Here is a 19,696-nt window from a genome sequence, read left to right as displayed (position 1 = left end):
GAGCCAGGCGGTGGTGGTGCACGCCTTTAGTCCCAGCACTCGGGAGGCAGGGGCAGGTGGATCTCTATGAGTTCAAGGCCAGACTGGTCTACAAAGTGAGATCCAGGACAGGCACCAAAGCTACACAGAGAAACCCTGTCTCAGAAAAAAACAAAACAACAACAACAAAAAACCCCGAGTTGCTGTTGTCCTCATCAGACATCACTGCAAAGAGGACCAGGCTTTGGTATTCTAGAACCTAGTATGAAGCAGGTTGCTTGGTGATGTTTGGGAATCCATCTTGTAGGATAGGTACCTGCCATACATTCTTGGTTGAAGATACGTTGAAGTATAGAAAAACTATAAAAGTTTATTCTATTAAAGTTACAAATGAAGGCACTGAAAGGGACTTGCTTGCACTGAGGCTATTTCAATTAGAGAAGAGATGACTTCTGAGGGAGAAGCGGAATCACAAAATCAAGGAGCAGCAGGATTCCTCTGTACTGGTCAGAACCTTGCCCATGTGTGTCTCATGTGGCCCAGAGTGGCTTTGAACTTGTTATGTAGATGAGGATAACTCTGAACTTTTGATCCTCCTGCCTCTACCTCCAGTGCTGGGATTACAGGTGTGTACCACCATGCAAAGTCTTATGGGAATCTAACCCAGGACTTCGTGCATAGTAGGTGAGCATTCTACCAGCTAGTAGTGAGGGAGAATATGGAGTGGAGAGGCTCAAGTCCCAGGCATGCAATTCAAGTTCATTGTGGGAAAAACCTGAAAGTACAGTGCTCAGGTGCATTCATCTGTGGCTCTCTGACCTCTGGTGTCTGAGTTCACTTGGCAGGTTGTCCTGGGATTGGGGCATGCTTTGGGTACTCTGGTGAAATAGAATTGGAGATTGGAGTAGGCAGGGTGAGCTGACTGATGTAGAGGGAGCTGTGGGTTCCTGGACTGTTGTGGTGAGTAGGATGCTGGAGAGGAAATGTCATGTTGTACCAGAGTCTCAGGTTGCTTCTTGAGATCTGGGTAAGTCATCTTTGATTCTCTTTCCTGGAGTACACAGACCTGGTTCAAGGTAGATATTCAGAATTTTTTCTTTTGAGTAGATATACATGCGAACTTTACCTTTGTGAAGAGAATGATAGGTGCATACTGGTGAATAATTTTTGTAAGTCTGTTATAAAGTAGTATTTTCAACATTGACTTTTTTCCACTTCCAGTTTGTTGAGGAGCAGGTAAGATGTCCTTCAGGGGATTTTTTTTCTTTTTTCTTAAAAACAAAAAGATTATTTTCATTTTTAAAATTATGTGTCCGTGTATGGGCATGTTCAGGTGAGTACAGGCGCCCTCAGTAGCTAGAGGCTTTGGATCCCCCTGGAGCTGGAGTTACAGGTAAGCTGCCTGATGTGGGTCCTGGGAATCGAATTCAGGACTTCTGCAAAGAACAGCACATGCTCTTAACCACTGAGCTATCTCTCCAGTCATCTCCTGATTTTTTTTTATACTATTTATCATTAACTGTTAATGAAGTTTTCGTGCCTTTTTTTTTTTTTTTTTTTAAATGATTGTGTGTCTCTCCATAGGAAATCTGTAGGGGTTAATTTAAATTTTGTCTTTCCTCATCTGGAGGCTTGTGACTGAATGCATTCTCTTTGGCAACTCTTTTAGGATGAAATTCTGAAAGCAGCAGTAATGAAATATGGGAAAAACCAGTGGTCTAGGATTGCCTCCTTGCTGCATAGGAAGTCAGCAAAGCAGTGCAAAGCCAGATGGTACGTACCCACCAGTAAGTGGTCCTGATTGTGATGAGTGAAGTGTCTCTTTGAAACCTCCCCCAGAAGAGCAAGAACTGTGATAGAGAGGGAAGTATGAAAAGAGATGGGCTTCCTACGTGCTCTTAAACGAACCATTTTCCCTCCTCTTTACCATGTCTGTTTTCTCACAGTTGAGCGTAATAATACTTAGTACTAACTGATCAGTTGTGATGCCCAATCTAAGTGAGTTTATGTATTTATTTGAGAATGCCTTGAGAGACAAAATACAAAATCTTAGGAGAGATAGCTGACCCTCAGCTCAGAGAATGAGTTGTATTCTGAAAGTTTATGAATTGATTGATTTAGCATTTATTTACTTTCCCAAAGAAGTAATGCTAAACAATGCTTGATTTTTCTAGGCCAGGTCACAGTGGTTGGTTTCCTTGTAATAAGGTGGCAATATTTCATACTTGCTACATGAAAATGCATCAGACACCAACATTCCACCTGTGCTGTCACCTTATTAAGTAACAGGGTAGTGGACACCAGCATGTGTTCTTGGCTTGAATGAACAGGCCCCACTGTAGCCCATGAGGAATGTAGTTTAGATTGTAGGAAGTGACCCCATTCCCAGGCTTCTGGATGCTGGGAATAGTCAGATGCAGAACAGAAGTGGGGTGGTTCTCAGGTTGTAGTAGTTTGATTCCCTATTGTCAGTGGCTTTAAGCTCCAGCCCAGCTTGACCCTAGTAGTGGTGAGGACTTAGGAACTTGGATAGACTCTGACCCAGCTAACCATGTGATAGACGAGGCAGATTGGGGAGACATTAGAAGGGAGACGATGCCATAGTAGTTTTACTTTAAATTTAAAAGTACAGCAGATGAAAGCATACGTTTAGTGGGCTTAAGCCAAATGCTTTACATTCCAAAAAAAAAAAAAAAATCAATGTGCTATTTTTTGGTTTTTCAAGACAGGGGACAGGGTTTCTCTGTAGCCTGGGCTGTCCTGGAACTGACTTTTTTGTTTTTGTTTTTGTTTTTGTTTTTGTTTTTTGAGATAGGGTTTCTCTGTGTAGTTCTGGTGCCTGTCCTAGATCTCACTCTGTAGACCAGGCTGGCCTCGAACTCACAGAGATCCCCCTGGCTCTGCCTCCTAAGTGCTGGAATTAAAGGTGTGACCACCACTGCCCAGGCGAAAGCATGTGATTTAACAGTCAGTACATCTGATATGTAAACTAGAGATTTATTCTGGGTAACTGACTAATGTTTCAAATGTTGTCTCTACTAGGTATGAATGGCTGGACCCAAGTATTAAAAAAACTGAGTGGTCTAGAGAAGAGGAGGAGAAACTCTTGCACTTGGCCAAGCTGATGCCAACGCAGTGGAGGACCATCGCTCCAATCATTGGAAGAACAGCAGCCCAGTGCTTGGAACACTATGAATTCCTCCTGTAAGTGGACCTCCTAGAGCATCGTGAAGAATATGTGTATATGGTACTGTGTTGAACAAACTTACAGCATTTCCAGCTTAATGACGACTGTGATTAAATTGAGGGAAACTAAAGCCGTGGAATCCTGTATTCCAAATGTCACATGGCTGAGTATATTATGTCTTCTGTTACCCCTTAAAAGAATAATTTACCGGGCTGGTGAGATGGCTCAGTGGTTAAGAGCATTGGCTGTTCTTCCGGAGGTCCTGAGTTCAATTCCCAGCACCCACATGGTGGCTCACAACCATCTGTATTGAGATCTGGTGCCCTCTTCTGGCATGCAGACATACATGCTGGCAGGATACTGAATGCTTAATAAATAAATAAATCTTAAAAAATAAAATAAAATAAAACGTATGAAACAAAAACTTTATATATAAACTATAAAATTCCAAAAAAAAAAAAAAAAAAGAATAATTTACCAAATGTGCAAGTCATACTCATCTTAGAAAAGTGAGAGACGGAGTGAGTGCGTGTCACCTGTCACCAGCGCTGCTGAGAATTTGCTAGAACCTTCTTTATTTGAATGTTGCACATTTGTGAGTAAGGGCTGCCTGGTTCATTGTGAGTGAAAATACTGAAATTAGAGAACTTTCATGCCACTTTATTCACAGGAAGCATTAGTAAAGATGATGTTTTCCCATAATGCTCATCTGTTAGTTATTTTAGCGAGGAAAGAGTGCCAGAGCTAGGAACCTTGGTAACTCTAATACCAGATGGTGTGATACTCTGATGAACTCATCTGGGCTTTTTCCCCCCACAAGGGACAAAACTGCCCAAAGGGACAATGAAGAGGAGACAACAGATGACCCCCGGAAACTTAAACCTGGAGAGATAGATCCAAATCCAGAAACAAAACCAGCTCGGCCTGATCCAATTGATATGGATGAGGGTAAGTGGATGCTTGGCAGTGTTTCTTTGGTAACTGTAGGGGACTCAGGCCTGCCTTAGAGTCTTTACAGTTCCTTCTTGAGCTCCTGACTTTAGAATCCCAGTTTGTCAGTGGTTATTATCTAAGTATCTCCCCAGATATGTCTGCCCCCATTTTTTATTACAGAGTAACTTCTTTTTTTGGCTGATACCCCTTTATTTTCCATTTCATTTGATGAGTTGAGCAGTGTAGTAGGCAGATGTCTCAGAGATGAGTGGACCCTGTTTCACATTCCCTTTCTAGAAAGGGAGGCAGCAAGCTAGCATATTGGACCTCAGCATTTCTTTAGCTTTAGGCTGATGTATTCTCCACGAAGGGCTGTACTGCATGACAGTCTGGAGACTCACTGTGATTCCGTGAGGCAGTGAGGCAGGAGTCAGGGATTGGGCTTTGGACCTCTCTCTACTCTATTAGCTGTTTGACCATAGCCGAGTAATACAGGCTCTCTGAACTTGAGTCTTCCATGCTTGGGGTAGAGAATAGTATCTACTTTCCCTTCCTGTAGGCACTCAGTAGTTTTTCAGGTTTAAAAGTCTGAGTGCAGCAGTTCCCAAGGGCAGCTAGTCAGTGACTAGGCTGTAGATGTCCTTGTGACTTAGGAAACTTTTAAAGCTGTAGACACCAGGCCCTCCCCTGAGATACCGAGTTGGCAATTCTTACTGAGGGAAGAATGGAGAGAGGAGTGATGTGAGTGGAATCTAAGTCTTGGACTTGTTGCTTGGATGGTTAGTTGGTACAGTGTTTCTCCACTTCTAATGTGCACGTTTGTTGATGATAGGATGTTATAGTAGAGCTTCCAGGGAGGGAATACTGGCTGCATGCTCGATAACTCATTTCCCTTAGCTCTTCTCAGCACCTCTAAGTAAAGGGAAACATCCGCAGAGGTAAATATGAGACCAGGTTTACATAGCTAGCAGGTTAGTGCTGGGGTGATCTGTAACCTGGCTCTCTGACCTCACAAGTTTTCTTTACCTGGTACCAGTGGTGAGTGCATTCATGTTCTTGTCTGTCTGACTGCTGGTGTTGGAGAGGAACTTACACTTTCTTGTCTTTACTTTTGCAGATGAACTTGAGATGCTTTCTGAGGCTCGAGCCCGCCTGGCCAATACTCAAGGAAAGAAGGCTAAGAGGAAAGCAAGAGAGAAGCAGCTGGAAGAAGCAAGGCATGTTGTTTTCATTCCATGTCCAAGAATTAGCTGTGCATCCGTGGCTTAGGAAAACTGTATGGTTGTCAGCTGTGGCGGTGACTCTCTGAACTGGCCAGTCCCATTCTGCTGTTACTCCTCAGTTTATTGATTGTTCTGGAACAAACAAAAACAACTTCTGTATTATCTCCCTAACCATTTCAGAGTAGTTATAGGAAAAATACACTTAAAAGTTGGCAAAGCATGGCAGAAGTTGTGGACATTTGAGCCAGCATGCTGTTTGATCTCTTGTAACTTCTTGGTATTAGGTGACTTACATGACTGTCAGTTACCAGGTCCTCACCCTCCTTGATTAGTGTGAGCTACTGGCTGGGAGGCAGGAATCTCAGCTGAACCAAATTCTAGGTTCTCAGAAATCTTTATTTAAAAAGTGAGTGAACTATATTAGGCATTGTCTTTTACTCAGGCTTTCCCCCACCTTTTTCCTTTTGGTTAAATTCATAATTAATACCATTCTGTTGCCCAGAAACCAAGATAAATTTGGTAACGATACCATCTGAACTGTGTGCAGCTTGTTAGCTTGTGGGATTTGGTTACTGGACTAATTCCCCACCTCACAGTCTACCCAGGGCCTTTTTTGGCTCCTGTACTGTCTAGAAATTGCTTCTTGACTGGTGGGTAGTAAGCACTGTGTTCGTATTCACAGTGCCCAAATCCTGGGATGGAGGATGCTTTTTGGCATAGCTGGCCATTCATTAGTGTAGTCAGGTTTGGTAGGAGTGTGACACACGGATAGTGAACAGAACTAAGAGGAGGCGCTACATTTCTAGCTACCTCCCTATTCTGTGTACCGTTGAGGGTTAAGTAATGTAAGGTTGGGAAAATACTTTTTTATTTTGTCTAAGGCTCTTTGAGAGCTCAGTTTTTTGAAAGCCTTTTTCTCATGTGAGTTGGCAAAGAATACAGTAATTGCATCTGTGAAAGATTTTTAAGTTTGGTTAGGATTGATTGAAGTACATCTGTGCAGATTTTAATTTACCCTACTGTTTCTTGTAGCAGCTGTGTGTTTATGTAAGCTGTGCACTGCATATATCTTACAACAGGTAGGACTGACCTGTGTGTGAAGCACCATGGTACAAGACTACTCCAGATGTTAAATTGCTTATCTGTTTCTTACAACTTAAAATCACTTTCACTGATTATAAATGAGTATGCTTTTCCTTCCACTTCTCTTAATCTTTTCTTTTTTTTTTTTTGTTTTTGGTTCTTTTTTTCGAGACAGGGTTTCTCTGTGTAGCTTTGCTCCTTTCCTGGATCTCTCTCTGTAGACCAGGCTGGCCTTGAACTCACGGAGATCCGCCTGACTCTGCCTCCCGAGTGCTGGGATTAAAGGCATGCGCCACCACTGCCCGACTAATCTTTTCATTTTAGGTTGTGGTTGATACAATAGCATATGCTTTTGTTAGATTCACTTAGCACGATGTCGGGAATGATCTCTACTGTGCTTAGTCTTTGTTTCTGTTATTTCTGTTATTTAAAGAATGAAATTTGCTTTTGAAATATATCCTTTAAGACTTCTCTTTCATTGTAGATGGCTGTAAACCTCTTAACATGTATACTTAATTGGATCATTCCATATACAATCACATCTCATATACAGGCATTTGTTAGTCTTACTAGGGTTCCTCTGTAACTGTCTCATTTCTTCACAAGTCTCATTTGTTTTCTTGAAAACTGCGTGTTTTATATATGGTAGCATTATAATAGATGTGGGTACTGTACTCCTTCCCCATCCAGTTTATTGGTAATTGTTTATCTGTTTTGAGATCCACTCTTTGGTTCTTCAGTGAAGTCCATTCTGTTGCTGTCGTCAAGAGAGCAGCAAGCTCTGGTGTTGCTGCTCACGCTCAGAGAAAAGCCTTGGAGCCCACCGTCACTGGGAAGGCATGGTTTGGGCGGGTTTCTCACTGACAATTTCTGATCACCACAGCGGTCTGCTGCGGTGCTTTGAGCGGTGTTCTGGGTTGTGCGTGGACTGTACTGTCGACGGATCTGGTCTAGTTTGGGGTCCTTTGAAGAGAGAGTTCTGAGATCAGCCTTTAAGATTTGTTCTCACTCTAGGAGAGCTCTGTCCTCTATCTTCCAGTCTGTGTCAAGCTAGTGGTAGTGGGCCCACAGATTGACCTCGGTCTAAATGGAATCCATTCCCTTTCCCAGTTGCTGTTTACCACAGCTGCTTCTGCCCTTCCTTTCGCTGGAGTGATGATGCCTTAGGTCTGACTTCTTCTTCAGGACTCGGACTGTGCACTTCTGATGGACACTCTTGCTTAAAGAGCTGAATGTGCCGGGGAGCAGGGCTGGTAGGCAGTCCTTGACTCTCTCCCAGGGTGGAATCTCCATTCCAGAAGTTGGAGCAAAAAAAGCTCTCAGGGCTGTATTCCCAGCTAGTGTGCTCAGGGGAGAACCCTTGTTTGGGTGGAAGAAACCCCTGCAGCTGGGTGTCTGGTGGTAGGGTGAGAAATGCTGATGTCCTGTCCTGGTTCTTCTGGACTGAAAGCCTGTGACACTAGCTGTCAGGGAGAGGGAACCATATCACTGGCTGTACTGAGTGGTGTTTCCTCCTCTAGGAGCTGGTGGGTAGAAGAAAGATGGTCTCTTTGCAGCTGTTAACTGCTTGCCTTTCTCACCAAGTTTAGGTAGATTTTCTTGAATGTTTATATATTTGCCATGACCTTTTATTTTTTTCTCAGGACTGTTTATTGGATTCTTTGTGCTTTTATACTGGTAGTCACCTTTGTGATATGGTTTGTGTTGTAGTTTATGATTTGTTTCTCTATCTTTAATACTGTGAATGACTTTTGTCATCAACTCACTAAAATTGTAGCATCATTGGGAAATACAAAGGAAAACCTGAATTAAATGGAATTTTACCCTCCATTGATTGCCACTGTTAATATTGTCCTTGACTTCTTCACACTGGCTTATAGAAATGCATGTAACTTTTGCATGCTTCTCTATTTGTCCATTTTACTGGGCTCTGCCTTAAGCCTCTTTCTGTGTAAGAGTATTGTTGTATAAAGAGTATTTTTGTATAAAATGTTTTCTTAAGATGATACAGAAGTTATATACTTCAGAAGTTGTGTAAAGTCTACATAGTACCTTATATCTTTTGTAAATTCAGTTAATTCTTATTGGTGGGTTAGATTGTGGCCAGTGTTCAGCAAAAGACTGGTTAAGTACTTGCTTGTGTTGATTTATTTTCTTGGTTGAAGTCAGAGAAGTGACTTAAACATATGAAAAATGTTAGGTTTTTAATGTATGTTTCTGAATTCTTCATTTTTTTTTTTTTTTTTTTTTTTTTTTTGCTGTTGTTTTTTCAAGACAGTGTTTCTCTGTGTAGCCTTTCCTGTCCTGGAACTCCCTCTGTAGACCAGGATGTCGATTTCGAACTCAGGGCTCAGAACTCAGAAATTTGCCTGCCTTTGCCACCTGAGTGTTGGGATTAAAGGTGCACACTACTACCTCCTGGCTCTAAATTTGTTTTGAAGAAAGCTATTTGATTCTCGTTACCTTTGCTGGAGACTGTCTGCCCTCTGGGCCCTCCCCCCTTTTTTGAGACCATAGTTCTGTTGCCAGCTTACAACCACCTGTGACTCCAGCGCCAAGAGTCTTAACGCCCTCTCCTGGCCTCCTTGGGCACTGCATGCTTGTGATGTTCACTCACAGACATACATATGCATAAATAAAAATAATAAGTATTTAAAAGTTTACATAAATTTTAAAAATAGTGTTTTATTAATTCTTTGAGAATTTCATACACTATATTTTGATCATATTCACCTCCAACTCCTCCCAGCCCCACCTTGTACATAAATCAAATTTAACCATTTTTGATTAGTTGCAAGTATTTTTTATTTTAATTTTGTTTTATGAATTTTGTGATGTAGTTAGAAAATTTAAATCTCAAAATTTGCTACTTAATTAGTAGCTATGTTCTTATTCAGAGAGATAAGGTACATACTCACTCACAGTTTCTCTGCTCTCCCTTTTTGCCTTATTGTATTTTTAAATCAGAACCAGAATTTGGCACATGGTATGAGCTAATGGTTTGAGTAAATACTTCTTTTTCAAGTAACAGTTTTCTTATCGCTGTTGGATTAACCCACCTCTGCCCGGCAGTGCTGGTTTTCAAGTGACTCTGCATTCCTTTCTCCAGGCGCCTTGCTGCCCTCCAGAAAAGACGAGAGCTTCGAGCAGCTGGCATAGAGATCCAGAAGAAGAGGAAGAAGAAGAGAGGAGTTGATTATAATGCCGAAATCCCATTTGAGAAAAAGCCTGCTCTTGGTTTTTATGATACTTCGGAGGAGAACTACCAGGCCCTTGATGCGGATTTCAGGAAATTACGGCAGCAGGATCTTGATGGGGAACTGAGATCGTGAGTCCCTTTGAATTTGGAAATAGGTGCAGTAGGACTTTGGGAAGGCCTTTGCTTTATCAGCCGGGTTTTTAGGGTTTAGAGTGATGAGGCCTCCTTATGCTCTTGCTTGTTTAATGGGTTTACCTTTGTGAGAACATCAGTGAACCCAGGCTGTCAATGTTTTTAGATATAATATGATGTGCAGTTCTTGCAAAAAACCTTTTCTCTATTTACTGTAAGTGTGTGTATGTGTGGCGTGTATGTCATGGCACTCGTGTGGAGGTCAGAAGGCAGGATTGTCTTTCCTTCTACCATGTGAGTCAAGGGTTGTCAGGTTGGGGAGGCAGGTCCTGGGAATCAAACGGGGGTCCTCTGGAAGAGCAGCCAGTGCCCTTCCCCACTGATTACCATTACTCATGACGTCTTTAGTTATTTACCTTTGTGTGTGTGTGTGTGTGTGTGTGTGTGTGTGTGTGTGTGTGTGATTGTATGTATGTATGACAGTTTCTCACCATGTATCCCTGGCTGTTCCGGAACTCACTATGTAGATCAGGTAGACCAGGCTGTCCTCAGACTCAGATCTGCCTGCGTCTGCCTTCCTAGTGTTGGGATTTAACACCACTATGTCCCACTTATTATTATTACTATTTTTTTTACTAATGACATCTTAATATTTTTGTACATTTGTAAACAAGTTAGATTTTTTGCTAAAGACCTGAAGAAATCTTATCAAAATGTAGTCTGGCTTTTTTTTTTAATCATCATTTGCTTGTGTATGTGTGGGTGTGTGTTTGCATTGGTGGGTGCATGTGAGTGTGTGCTTGAGTATTTGGAGATGAGATCAGCTCTGAGTGCTGTGCCTCAGGAGCTGTTTCCTTTGTATCCTGCCTACTCCCATCCCTGCTAGGCAGGCGCTCTACTGTGGAGCTATAATCTCAGTCCTACCTTGTTGGGTAAGATGAGCCTTCACGTTGGCCTGGAGCTCACCAGTGTTTGGTCTTTGAGCTCCAGGGACCCACCTGACTCTATCTCCTTAGCTCTGGGAGTTCCAAGTGAGTGTGTTCACTCTTAGTAGTGTGGAGGTCACAGTCAGGTGTGTATGTGTTCACTCTCAAGTAGTGTGGAGGTCCCGGTCAGGTGTGTGTGTTCACTCTAGAGTAGTGTGGAGGTCCTGGTCAGGTGTGTGTGTTCACTCTCGAGTAGTGTGTAGGTCCCGGACAAGCCTCCCTGTGGAGGTGGTTCTCCTGCCATCCTTTCAGGCCATTAATGCCCGTGTGTTGAGCCAGCTCATTGGCCTAACCTGCTTTATTTTTAAAGTGAAAAAATTTTGCTTTTTTTTCTTTCTTACCAAAAAAAAAAGAGAAAAAACATTTGCTGCATTCTTAAATCTTTACATTGATTTGCTTAAGTTTTTGTCTCTCTGCCCATTTTAGAGATATCTAGGACTTTCTTTGAGTCTTAAACTATTTGCATGTTGTAGGGTGGGCTTTATGATTGCCAGAGGGTTTTTATTTTATTTATTTATTTTTGTTTTTTTCGAAATAGGGTTTCTTTGTTGTTTGGTGCCTGTCCTGGATCTGTACACCAGGCTGGTCTCGAACTCACAGAGATCTGCCTGCCTCTGCCTCCCAAGTGCTGAGATTAAAGGCATGAGCCACCACTGCCCAGCCGGAGGGTTTTTATTTGCTACTCAGATCACTTTTCATTTCTATCCATAGAATTTTTTTTTTTTTTTGGTTTTTTCGAGACAAGGTTTCTCTGTGTAGCTTTGCGCCTTTCCTGGAACTCACTTGGTAGCCCAGGTTGGCCTCGAACTCACAGAGATCCGCCTGGCTCTGCCTCCCGAGTGCTGGGATTAAAGGCGTGCGCCACCACCGCCCGGCGAATTTTTTTTTTTTTGAGACAGGATTTCTCTGTGTAGTTTTGGAGCCTGGAACTCTGTAGACCAGGTTGGCCTCAAATTCACAGAGATCCACCTGCCTCTGCCTCCCGAGTGCTGAGATTAAAGGTATGCGCCACTGCTACCCAGCTGTGGATAGGAATTTTTACTTAGCTATACTACCATAAACCAGAATATGTATTATATAGTATATAATAGTATAATACATATTATAATATATAATATGTATGTATTCTATGACCACTATAAAACATAATTTTCTTGAATGTTTATGTGGGCTCTTCCAATAGATCAAAACGAAGAAAACAAGTCATTTGGAAGGAGCAGATGTGGCTGGGGTAGGGAAGAATACGGGTAGAGCTTTCAACGAGTGCCTGCGGCAGGGCTAGGCTTCCAACAACCTTTGGGTATCATTTGTTCTTATGAACATGCTCTCAATAGTTTTTTCTTTAGTTGGGCAGCAAGATGGCCCAGTGGGTAAAGGGACCTGCTGTCGAACATGATGACCTGAGTTCAATGTCTGGGACCCACATATTGGAAGGAAAGAGCCAGCTCCTACCAGTTGTCCTCTGAATTCCATATATACATCACTGCACATGGGTGCATTGCCAACCCCCAAAATAAATAGTTACAATGTTAAAAAAATGTATGAACTTTTAAAATCAAAATAGCTTAATAATGGGAGATTGAAACATTTATGATGTATTTTAATTCTGTCTCCTTCATTTATCCTTTTCTGCATACTCATCTCCATTATTTTCTTACGTTCACATATATTTCTATGTGAATATAAACAGTTGTTAAATTTTTGACATATATAATGTTTTACTTTATAGTTTTAAGTTTTAAATTTTAGTACTTAAGTTAGTGTCCTGTGTGTTGTTAATAATTCTGTTAAGTTTATATTCTTCTCAAATATTCTAGATCAGTTATGATGTCAGGACAGCCTAACATATTATTTTTGTTTTTAAAAAATTATTTTCTGAGAAATGGAGTTGTTTAAAGTCTTAATATTTATATAGCTTTTGATATGATTACCTATGTATAACTCAAAAATCTTTTTTCTGTCTTGATCCATGATAGTGAAAAAGAAGGCAGAGATAGAAAAAAAGACAAACAGCATTTAAAAAGGAAAAAAGAATCTGATCTGCCATCGGCTATTCTTCAAACTAGTGGTGTCTCGGAGTTTACTAAAAAGAGAAGCAAGTTAGTGCTGCCTGCCCCTCAGGTAATTGATCAGCCCGTGGTTGTGTGAATTACATATGTGTATCATATTCAGCAGACTGGTGGGCTGCTGTCTTAGGCCTGTGCTTACGGCCCAAGAAACAGTCTAATGGAGATGCCATACAGAGACAGTCCATTGATGAGGCAGAAACACAGTTTGTCATATGCTTCTGCTTCTAGTGGTGGTAGTTCTTAATTGAATTTTTCCTTAATATTCCTTAGAATTATTTTTTTGGTAAAATTACCGAAGTAACTGAGTGTGATTCTAATTAGTCTTACCAATAAAAACCAGGAGCCAGATATGGAGGTAAAGCTGAAAGATCAGAGAAGCAGAGGAGCGGCCAGTCACTTCTTACCTCTCAGAATCCTCAGGCCATAGGGGGCTCCACCTGCTTTAAATTCCTGTCTCCACCTCCCTGGTGCTCAGAGGAAAGGTGTGTGCCACCACTCCCTGGCTCCTATAGTTAACTAGTGGCTAGCTCTGCCCTCTGATCTCCAGACAAGCTTGCTTTGTCAGAACACAAAATATCATACAAGTAATACTTTTAGATTTTCCTAGATACCTTGTGGTTCAGTATAGTGTGTGTGATAGTTGATTTTCAGTAGTATTTTCTTCTCATTAATAGTTTTGTACAAACACGTATGTTCTTGGTGCAAGCAATCTTTCAGTATATTTGTATAAAACATTCTAAGTATGGTGAGCACATACGCTAACATTGGAACAATACGAAGATTTGCATGGCTTCTGTGCAAGGGTGTCAGACAAATTTATTTATTTATTTTTTTTAAGATTTATTTATTTATTATGTACACAGAAGAGGGCGCCAGATCTCATTACAGACGGTTGTGAGCCACCATGTGGGTGCTGGGAATTGAACTCAGGACCTCTGGAAGAGCAGTTGGTGCTCTTAACCGCTGAGCCACCTCTCCAGCCCCAAGTCAGACAAATTTATAATCCATTCCATATTTAAAAGAAGAAAACGTGAAGCTGGGTGGGTAGGGAGGGTGGAGTAGATCTGGGAGGAACTTGGGGTGTTAAATATGACCAGTAAACATTGTGTGGAATTCTGAAAGAATTGATTAAAAATACCAAAAATGGCAATATAGCTATTGTAACCAGTTGTTTATAATGTGAATTTTTCCCCCACACAGTAAAAGGAAGGCTTAAAACCTTACTTTGGAAATTTTAAAGCCAGGCAAAGTTAAGCAGAACAGTGAGGTCTGCCCTGACCCAGCTCTACCAAGTCATCTTTCTGAAATGGGAAAAGTTTATGCTACTCTGTTCTCTGTTCAAGAGTTGACCAGGTTGATGGTGTTTTTAGATTTCAGATGCAGAGCTCCAGGAGGTTGTTAAGGTAGGCCAGGCCAGTGAAGTTGCTCGGCAGACTGCAGAGGAGTCTGGGATCACAAACTCGGCTTCCAGTACTCTCCTGTCTGAGTACAATGTCACAAACAGCAGCATTGCCCTGAGAACACCGAGGACACCGGCCTCCCAAGATAGGATTCTGCAGGTACGCTGGCACGTCGGACAGTAAGCCTTTCACATGTTGATCTTTTTTAAAAGTGTCACTGTGGATGGAGGACACCACGTGGTTTGGTTGTGTATGGGTAGGGCCAGCAGTTTGAACTAGTCTTGATGAACCCAGAGCATTTCTTACAGCACAGAAGCTGAACTAGCAGGTCAGTGGTGACCGTCTGTTTATTTACAGCATTTTGGTCTGGCCTGGCCCTCTGCCTTCATTTGTACTTGTCAAGAAGGTGCAGGCCTTACAGTTTCATGCTCCTAAGTTTTATGTGTATGCCTGTTTTTTTCTGCATGTATTTATGTGTGATCCCTGTGCAGGTCAGAAGAGGGTGTTGGATCATTGGAACTTGAATTACAGACAGTTGTGAGCTGCCTTGTGGGTGCTGGGAATTGAACCTGGGTCTTCTTTAAGTGCAGTCAGTGCTCTTATCCTCTGAGCCGTCTCTGCAGCTGTCCCCTCCAGTTGTTGACTCTTGGTGGCCACTGTATCTGAGACTTTGTGGGCCTGCTTCTGTTGGTCCCCAGGGCTGACTCAGACACTGGAGCAGAGCAGAGCAAGGCCACTGTGTCAGCACCTTCCACAGATGGCGGCCGCCGCCTCATGGTGCATCCTGACCTTTGCTTTGCTTTTGACAGCTAGGGGGAGGGAGAATGCAGAATACAGACTGTCCTGCTTCTCCATCCTGGGTGCTGGCATGTGGCATCCACACCTGGTGACAGTAGCATATCTTAACATGTAAACTTTATTCAGAACTCCTGATGTGATGTGTTAGGTTGACAAAGGAATGAAAATACTGAGCTCTCTTATGGCACAGTATTCATTTTCTTGGTTTTCATTGGTAGAATGTGTACAAATTCTGTCGGTGTCAAGGTTTGTGTAATAGGACCAGAGGGAGGGCTCTGCTAGCCTTTTGATCTATTGTGCATTCTTCTTTATCTTCAGGAAGCTCAGAACCTCATGGCCTTGACCAATGTGGACACTCCATTGAAAGGTGGGCTGAATACCCCACTGCATGAGAGTGACTTCTCTGGTGTGACCCCACAGCGGCAGGTTGTACAGACTCCAAATACGGTTCTGTCTACCCCTTTCAGGTATTGTGAAAATCAACATGTTTTATATTTTAGAAAAACATGAATCTAAGGACCTGGGCAGCATGTTTTTTTTTTTTCTTTTGTCGTTTTTTGTTTGTTTGTTTTTTGTTTTTTTAGGAATGTTGAAAGAGAATGGAAATAGTGTTCAACATGTCTTTTTGATGTTCCCTAATTGGGTGTGCCTGGTGTCTTTGGAGGCCAGAAGAGGGTATTGGATCTCACAGAACTGTAGTTAAAGATGGTTGTGAGCCACCATGTGGGTACTAGAAGTTGAACCTGGGTCTGGTCTGCAAGACTTGAACTGGTCTGGAAGAGCAGTCAGTGCTCTTAACCTCTGAGCCATCTCTCCAGCCCTGGTATTTCTTTTTAGGTGTTCGCTCCTCCCTCCATGAGTTATTTAGGATAGCTATCCCCAGAGTCCATTACACTTCTGGATGAGAGCAGAATCAAGAAGCATTGGAAGCTAGTCTTTGTATAATATTTATTGCTTCCTGTGAGGCTAGAGAGCCTAATCTCTATTTTCCTGTGTATATCTTGTCTCTCAAATAGATTGTAAGCTCCTTGGGGGCAGGGACCATGTCTTAAATGATAACACCGCACCTGTTGGGAACAGCTGTCTGGCGGTATCATCAGTCTGGAACACAGCCAAGATACAGGAAGTAAGCACCCAAAACCAGAAAGGCTTTGAGTAATTAAAATATAAGTAGCTGCTGGACTTTATTGTTAAGAAAGTCTAAACTCAGAGCCTGTTCATACTTAGATGTGACTCTAAAAATGTGGTGTTTGGGTTCCAAACAAAATATAAAAGCATAAACCACTTAAAGTGTACATTTGATGGGAATGAATATGACGTGAAAGCTAAAGACTTAAGGAGGCAATAAATAATGAGTACATTGAACTAAATGAGTCACTGGGGGCCAGCCTCCCTGCCAGCTGACTGTTCTTAGTTACCCCAACGCATCAAAGGTTGAAAAATGTTTGGTGGACCTAATACAGGAGGGCAAAATGTTAGATATTAGGTGTAGAAGCCAGTTGTTCACCAAACCAAACTTCTCTCTTAATCTGGATAACACACTGAAAGCAGATAGAGGTTTTGTGTCTTTATTTTATGCATTTATCATGACTTAGAGTTCTGTTTGTCTAGGACTCCTTCTAATGGAGCTGAAGGGCTGACTCCCCGAAGTGGAACAACACCCAAGCCAGTCCCTAATGCTACCCCAGGTAGAACACCACTTAGAGACAAGTTAAACATCAATCCGGAGGATGGACTGGCAGACTACAGTGACCCCTCTTATGTGAAGCAGATGGTGAGTATCAGTTCTCCTTATAGTTACATATTCAGTGCTTGGCATTGAACCCGGGACCTGCAGTCTGCTAAGCAGTGTTCTGCACTGAGAGATACTTCCAGCCCTAAATTTTAAAACTTATTTTTTTTGTTTTTGTTTTTTTTTGGTTTTTCGAGACAGGGTTTCTCTGTGTAGCTTTGCGCCTCTCCTGGAACTCACTTGGTAGTCCAGGCTGGCCTCGAACTCACAGAGATCCGCCTGGCTCTGCCTCCCGAGTGCTGGGATTAAAGGCGTGCGCCACCACCGCCCGGCAAAACTTAGTTTTTTATATTTATATGCATTGGTGTTTTGCCTGCATATATGTCTGTGTGAGGGTGTTGGATCCCCTGGAACTGGAGTTAGAGACAGTTGTGAGCTGCCATGTGGGTGCTGGGAATTGAACTCAGGTCCTCTGGAAGAGCAGCCCGTGCTCTTAACTGCTGAGCCATCTCTCCAGGCACCCCCCCCCCCCCCCTTTTTGTATTACCAAATCAAATGCAGATCCTAATAGTTTTTTTCTGTTTCTGAAGAATTAGTTTTGAGACATTTTGAAAACCACAAAATACACTGATTTATTACAAGTCAAGGTTTTGTTTGATTTTAATGTAGGAAGATAAGAGAATAAACAAAAACCATATTTCTGAAGTTGGGATTATTTCTAGAGTCACTACTAAGCTAATTGTTTTATTTTTATATATTTCAACATTTATGAATTATATTTTTGAATTTGGTGTGTATTCATGTGGTATATGTGGGTGCACATAGACCATGGTATGTATGTGTGGGTTGGAGGACAACTTGCAGGAGTTAGCTCCCTCCTTCCACTCCTCTGTGCGTCTTCTGACTCAGACTCATGGTCAGTCTTGGCAGCAAGCACCTTTACTGGCCGAGCTATCTGACTAGTCCTGAGACAACTGTTTCAGAAACTGTTTTGTTTTTGAGACCCAAGCTATTTTTGCATTTGTGCCCCAGCCTCATGAGTTTTGTAATTATAGGCATGTGCCACCATCCCCTGGCGTTTTATAAGTTCTTACAGAATGTTCGTCAGTAATTAAAGTACTGTAAAGTGTGAATTGAGAAGGACCGATTCTTTTCTACAGGAAAGAGAATCTCGTGAACATCTCCGTCTAGGGTTGTTGGGCCTCCCTGCACCTAAGAATGATTTTGAAATTGTTCTACCAGAAAATGCTGAGAAGGAGCTGGAAGAGCGTGAAATAGATGATACCTACATTGAAGATGCTGCTGATGTGGATGCTCGAAAGCAGGTGAGAGTCTTTAGAAAGCATCATCAGTGTGGCCAGGTATCTGGGTAGGCTTTAGAGCAGTGGTTCTCTCTCAGTGGGTCTCAACCCCTCTGGGGTCCATGTCAGATATCCTGCAGTTCAGATATTACTATTCATAATAGTAGCAAAATTGCATTATGAAGTAACAATGAAATAATTTTATGATTGGGGTCTAGGTTTGAACCACACCATGAGGAACTGTGTTCAAAGGTCACAGCATTAGGAAGGGTGGGAACCACTGCTCTAGAGGGAGGAGTGGCTGCCAGTGTTTCCAGTTGCTGCTGTGACGTTTTCTAATACTGCAACAATATCTCTGAAGTTATGTCATTTAACAATAATATGCTCACATGAATGAATGATTGTGTACTCAGAATACCTTAATGGTTTCTTAAAATGTGTGTGTGCATGTGTGTGTGTTTAAACACTGAAATTCATTATACTTTTTTAAATAACACACATATAAATCTTTTAAACTTTGCTTCAATCTAGTGAAGAAAGGATGTTAAAGACAAAAATTGGGTTAGTTTTGAATAGTCTTCTATTAGTGCAGACTGATAAAAACTAGGTTTGGAATGGGAAGTGTGTCAGAAAATGGTATCAACCTCCTACACTGATGCAGCTTAAAATTGCTTATTCATCCATCATCTGTTCATACAGTGATGCAGGTTTTAACTCCATTTGCAAGGAGAAAATGGGTTTCAGTTAGTTTTCTCAGACTGCGTGGCCCTTTCAGCTGAGTTCTGCCACCTTTTGTCTCAGGGTGGCTGTGAGAACAGCATCAGCTGGAGATCATGCTTTGTTTTTTTCTGTAGCATGCTGCAGTTTTTCTTGCAACAGGGCAGATGTGAGGGTGCAGCATTTGAAGTCTAAACTGTTGGGTAAAGTTTTAGTACAGAAACTGCCATGGTGAACAATAGTACTGTTGTTAGTTTTGATATGTGCTAAACATCAGACTCCTACCTTGCTCAGCAATGGACCTGGAACTTGTGAAAGGCATTAGCTCCCACAGCTGTTTCTGTGCAGGTGGAAGAAACACTGTGACATTGTGATCAATTGATGGGATGGTTAACCAAACTTAATTGGCAGTCCTTTACTACAAAACAAAGTGCCTTTAATGCATAGCATTTTATATGTGCTGCTATGTCAGAAACAGGGTTGTCAAGGCAGGTGGTGCCTGAGTGCTCCAGCATTTCATGAAATGGTAGTCAAGGGTTCCTCTGAAGAATGTGGAAAGCTCGCACCTTGACCAGTGGCTAATACTTCCAGGACATTCAGTTCATTTGCCTTCTGCATTATTCTAAGCTGTTTACATGGACATTCACATCAATTGTAGTGTGTACTTTGCGCAAAGCATATTATTAGCTTTGTAAGTCTGGTGGCAGTCATTGCCAGGCTGCTTGAATGCTGAATCTCCTTTTTTTTTTTTTTTTGTTTTTGTTTTTTGAAACAGGGTTTCTATGTGTAGCCCTGGTTGTCCTGGAACTCACTCTGTAGACCAGGCTGGCCTCAGACTCACAGAGATCAACCTGCCTCTGCCTCCCTAGGATGAAAGTGTGTGCTGGGATTCAAGGAGTCTGCCACCACCACCTGGCAGAATGCTGAATCCCTTTCTCATTCAGTTCTTGGAAGGGT

General features: G+C 42.0%; 1 protein-coding gene across 1 annotated transcript in view; it reads left to right on the top strand.

The window, feature by feature from the left end:
- The window catches only part of Cdc5l (cell division cycle 5 like), a 40,792-nt gene that overhangs the window by 1,134 nt on the left and 19,962 nt on the right, over positions 1–19,696 (top strand). Inside the window, exons 2-11 of the mRNA XM_052745412.1 lie at positions 1,649–1,752; positions 3,022–3,183; positions 3,987–4,114; positions 5,217–5,316; positions 9,515–9,733; positions 12,699–12,843; positions 14,162–14,350; positions 15,308–15,456; positions 16,601–16,763; positions 17,882–18,046. Coding sequence (XP_052601372.1) covers positions 1,649–1,752; positions 3,022–3,183; positions 3,987–4,114; positions 5,217–5,316; positions 9,515–9,733; positions 12,699–12,843; positions 14,162–14,350; positions 15,308–15,456; positions 16,601–16,763; positions 17,882–18,046 — 1,524 coding nt within the window. The remainder of the gene's footprint in view (positions 1–1,648; positions 1,753–3,021; positions 3,184–3,986; positions 4,115–5,216; positions 5,317–9,514; positions 9,734–12,698; positions 12,844–14,161; positions 14,351–15,307; positions 15,457–16,600; positions 16,764–17,881; positions 18,047–19,696) is intronic.

The sequence above is a fragment of the Peromyscus californicus genome, unplaced genomic scaffold (assembly GCF_007827085.1).
Source record: "Peromyscus californicus insignis strain IS unplaced genomic scaffold, ASM782708v3 Scaffold_19__1_contigs__length_69161282, whole genome shotgun sequence".
Classification (NCBI taxonomy): Eukaryota; Metazoa; Chordata; class Mammalia; order Rodentia; family Cricetidae; genus Peromyscus; species Peromyscus californicus.
Note: the sequence above shows the minus strand (reverse complement) of the source record. Positions and strands in the feature narration are given on the sequence as shown.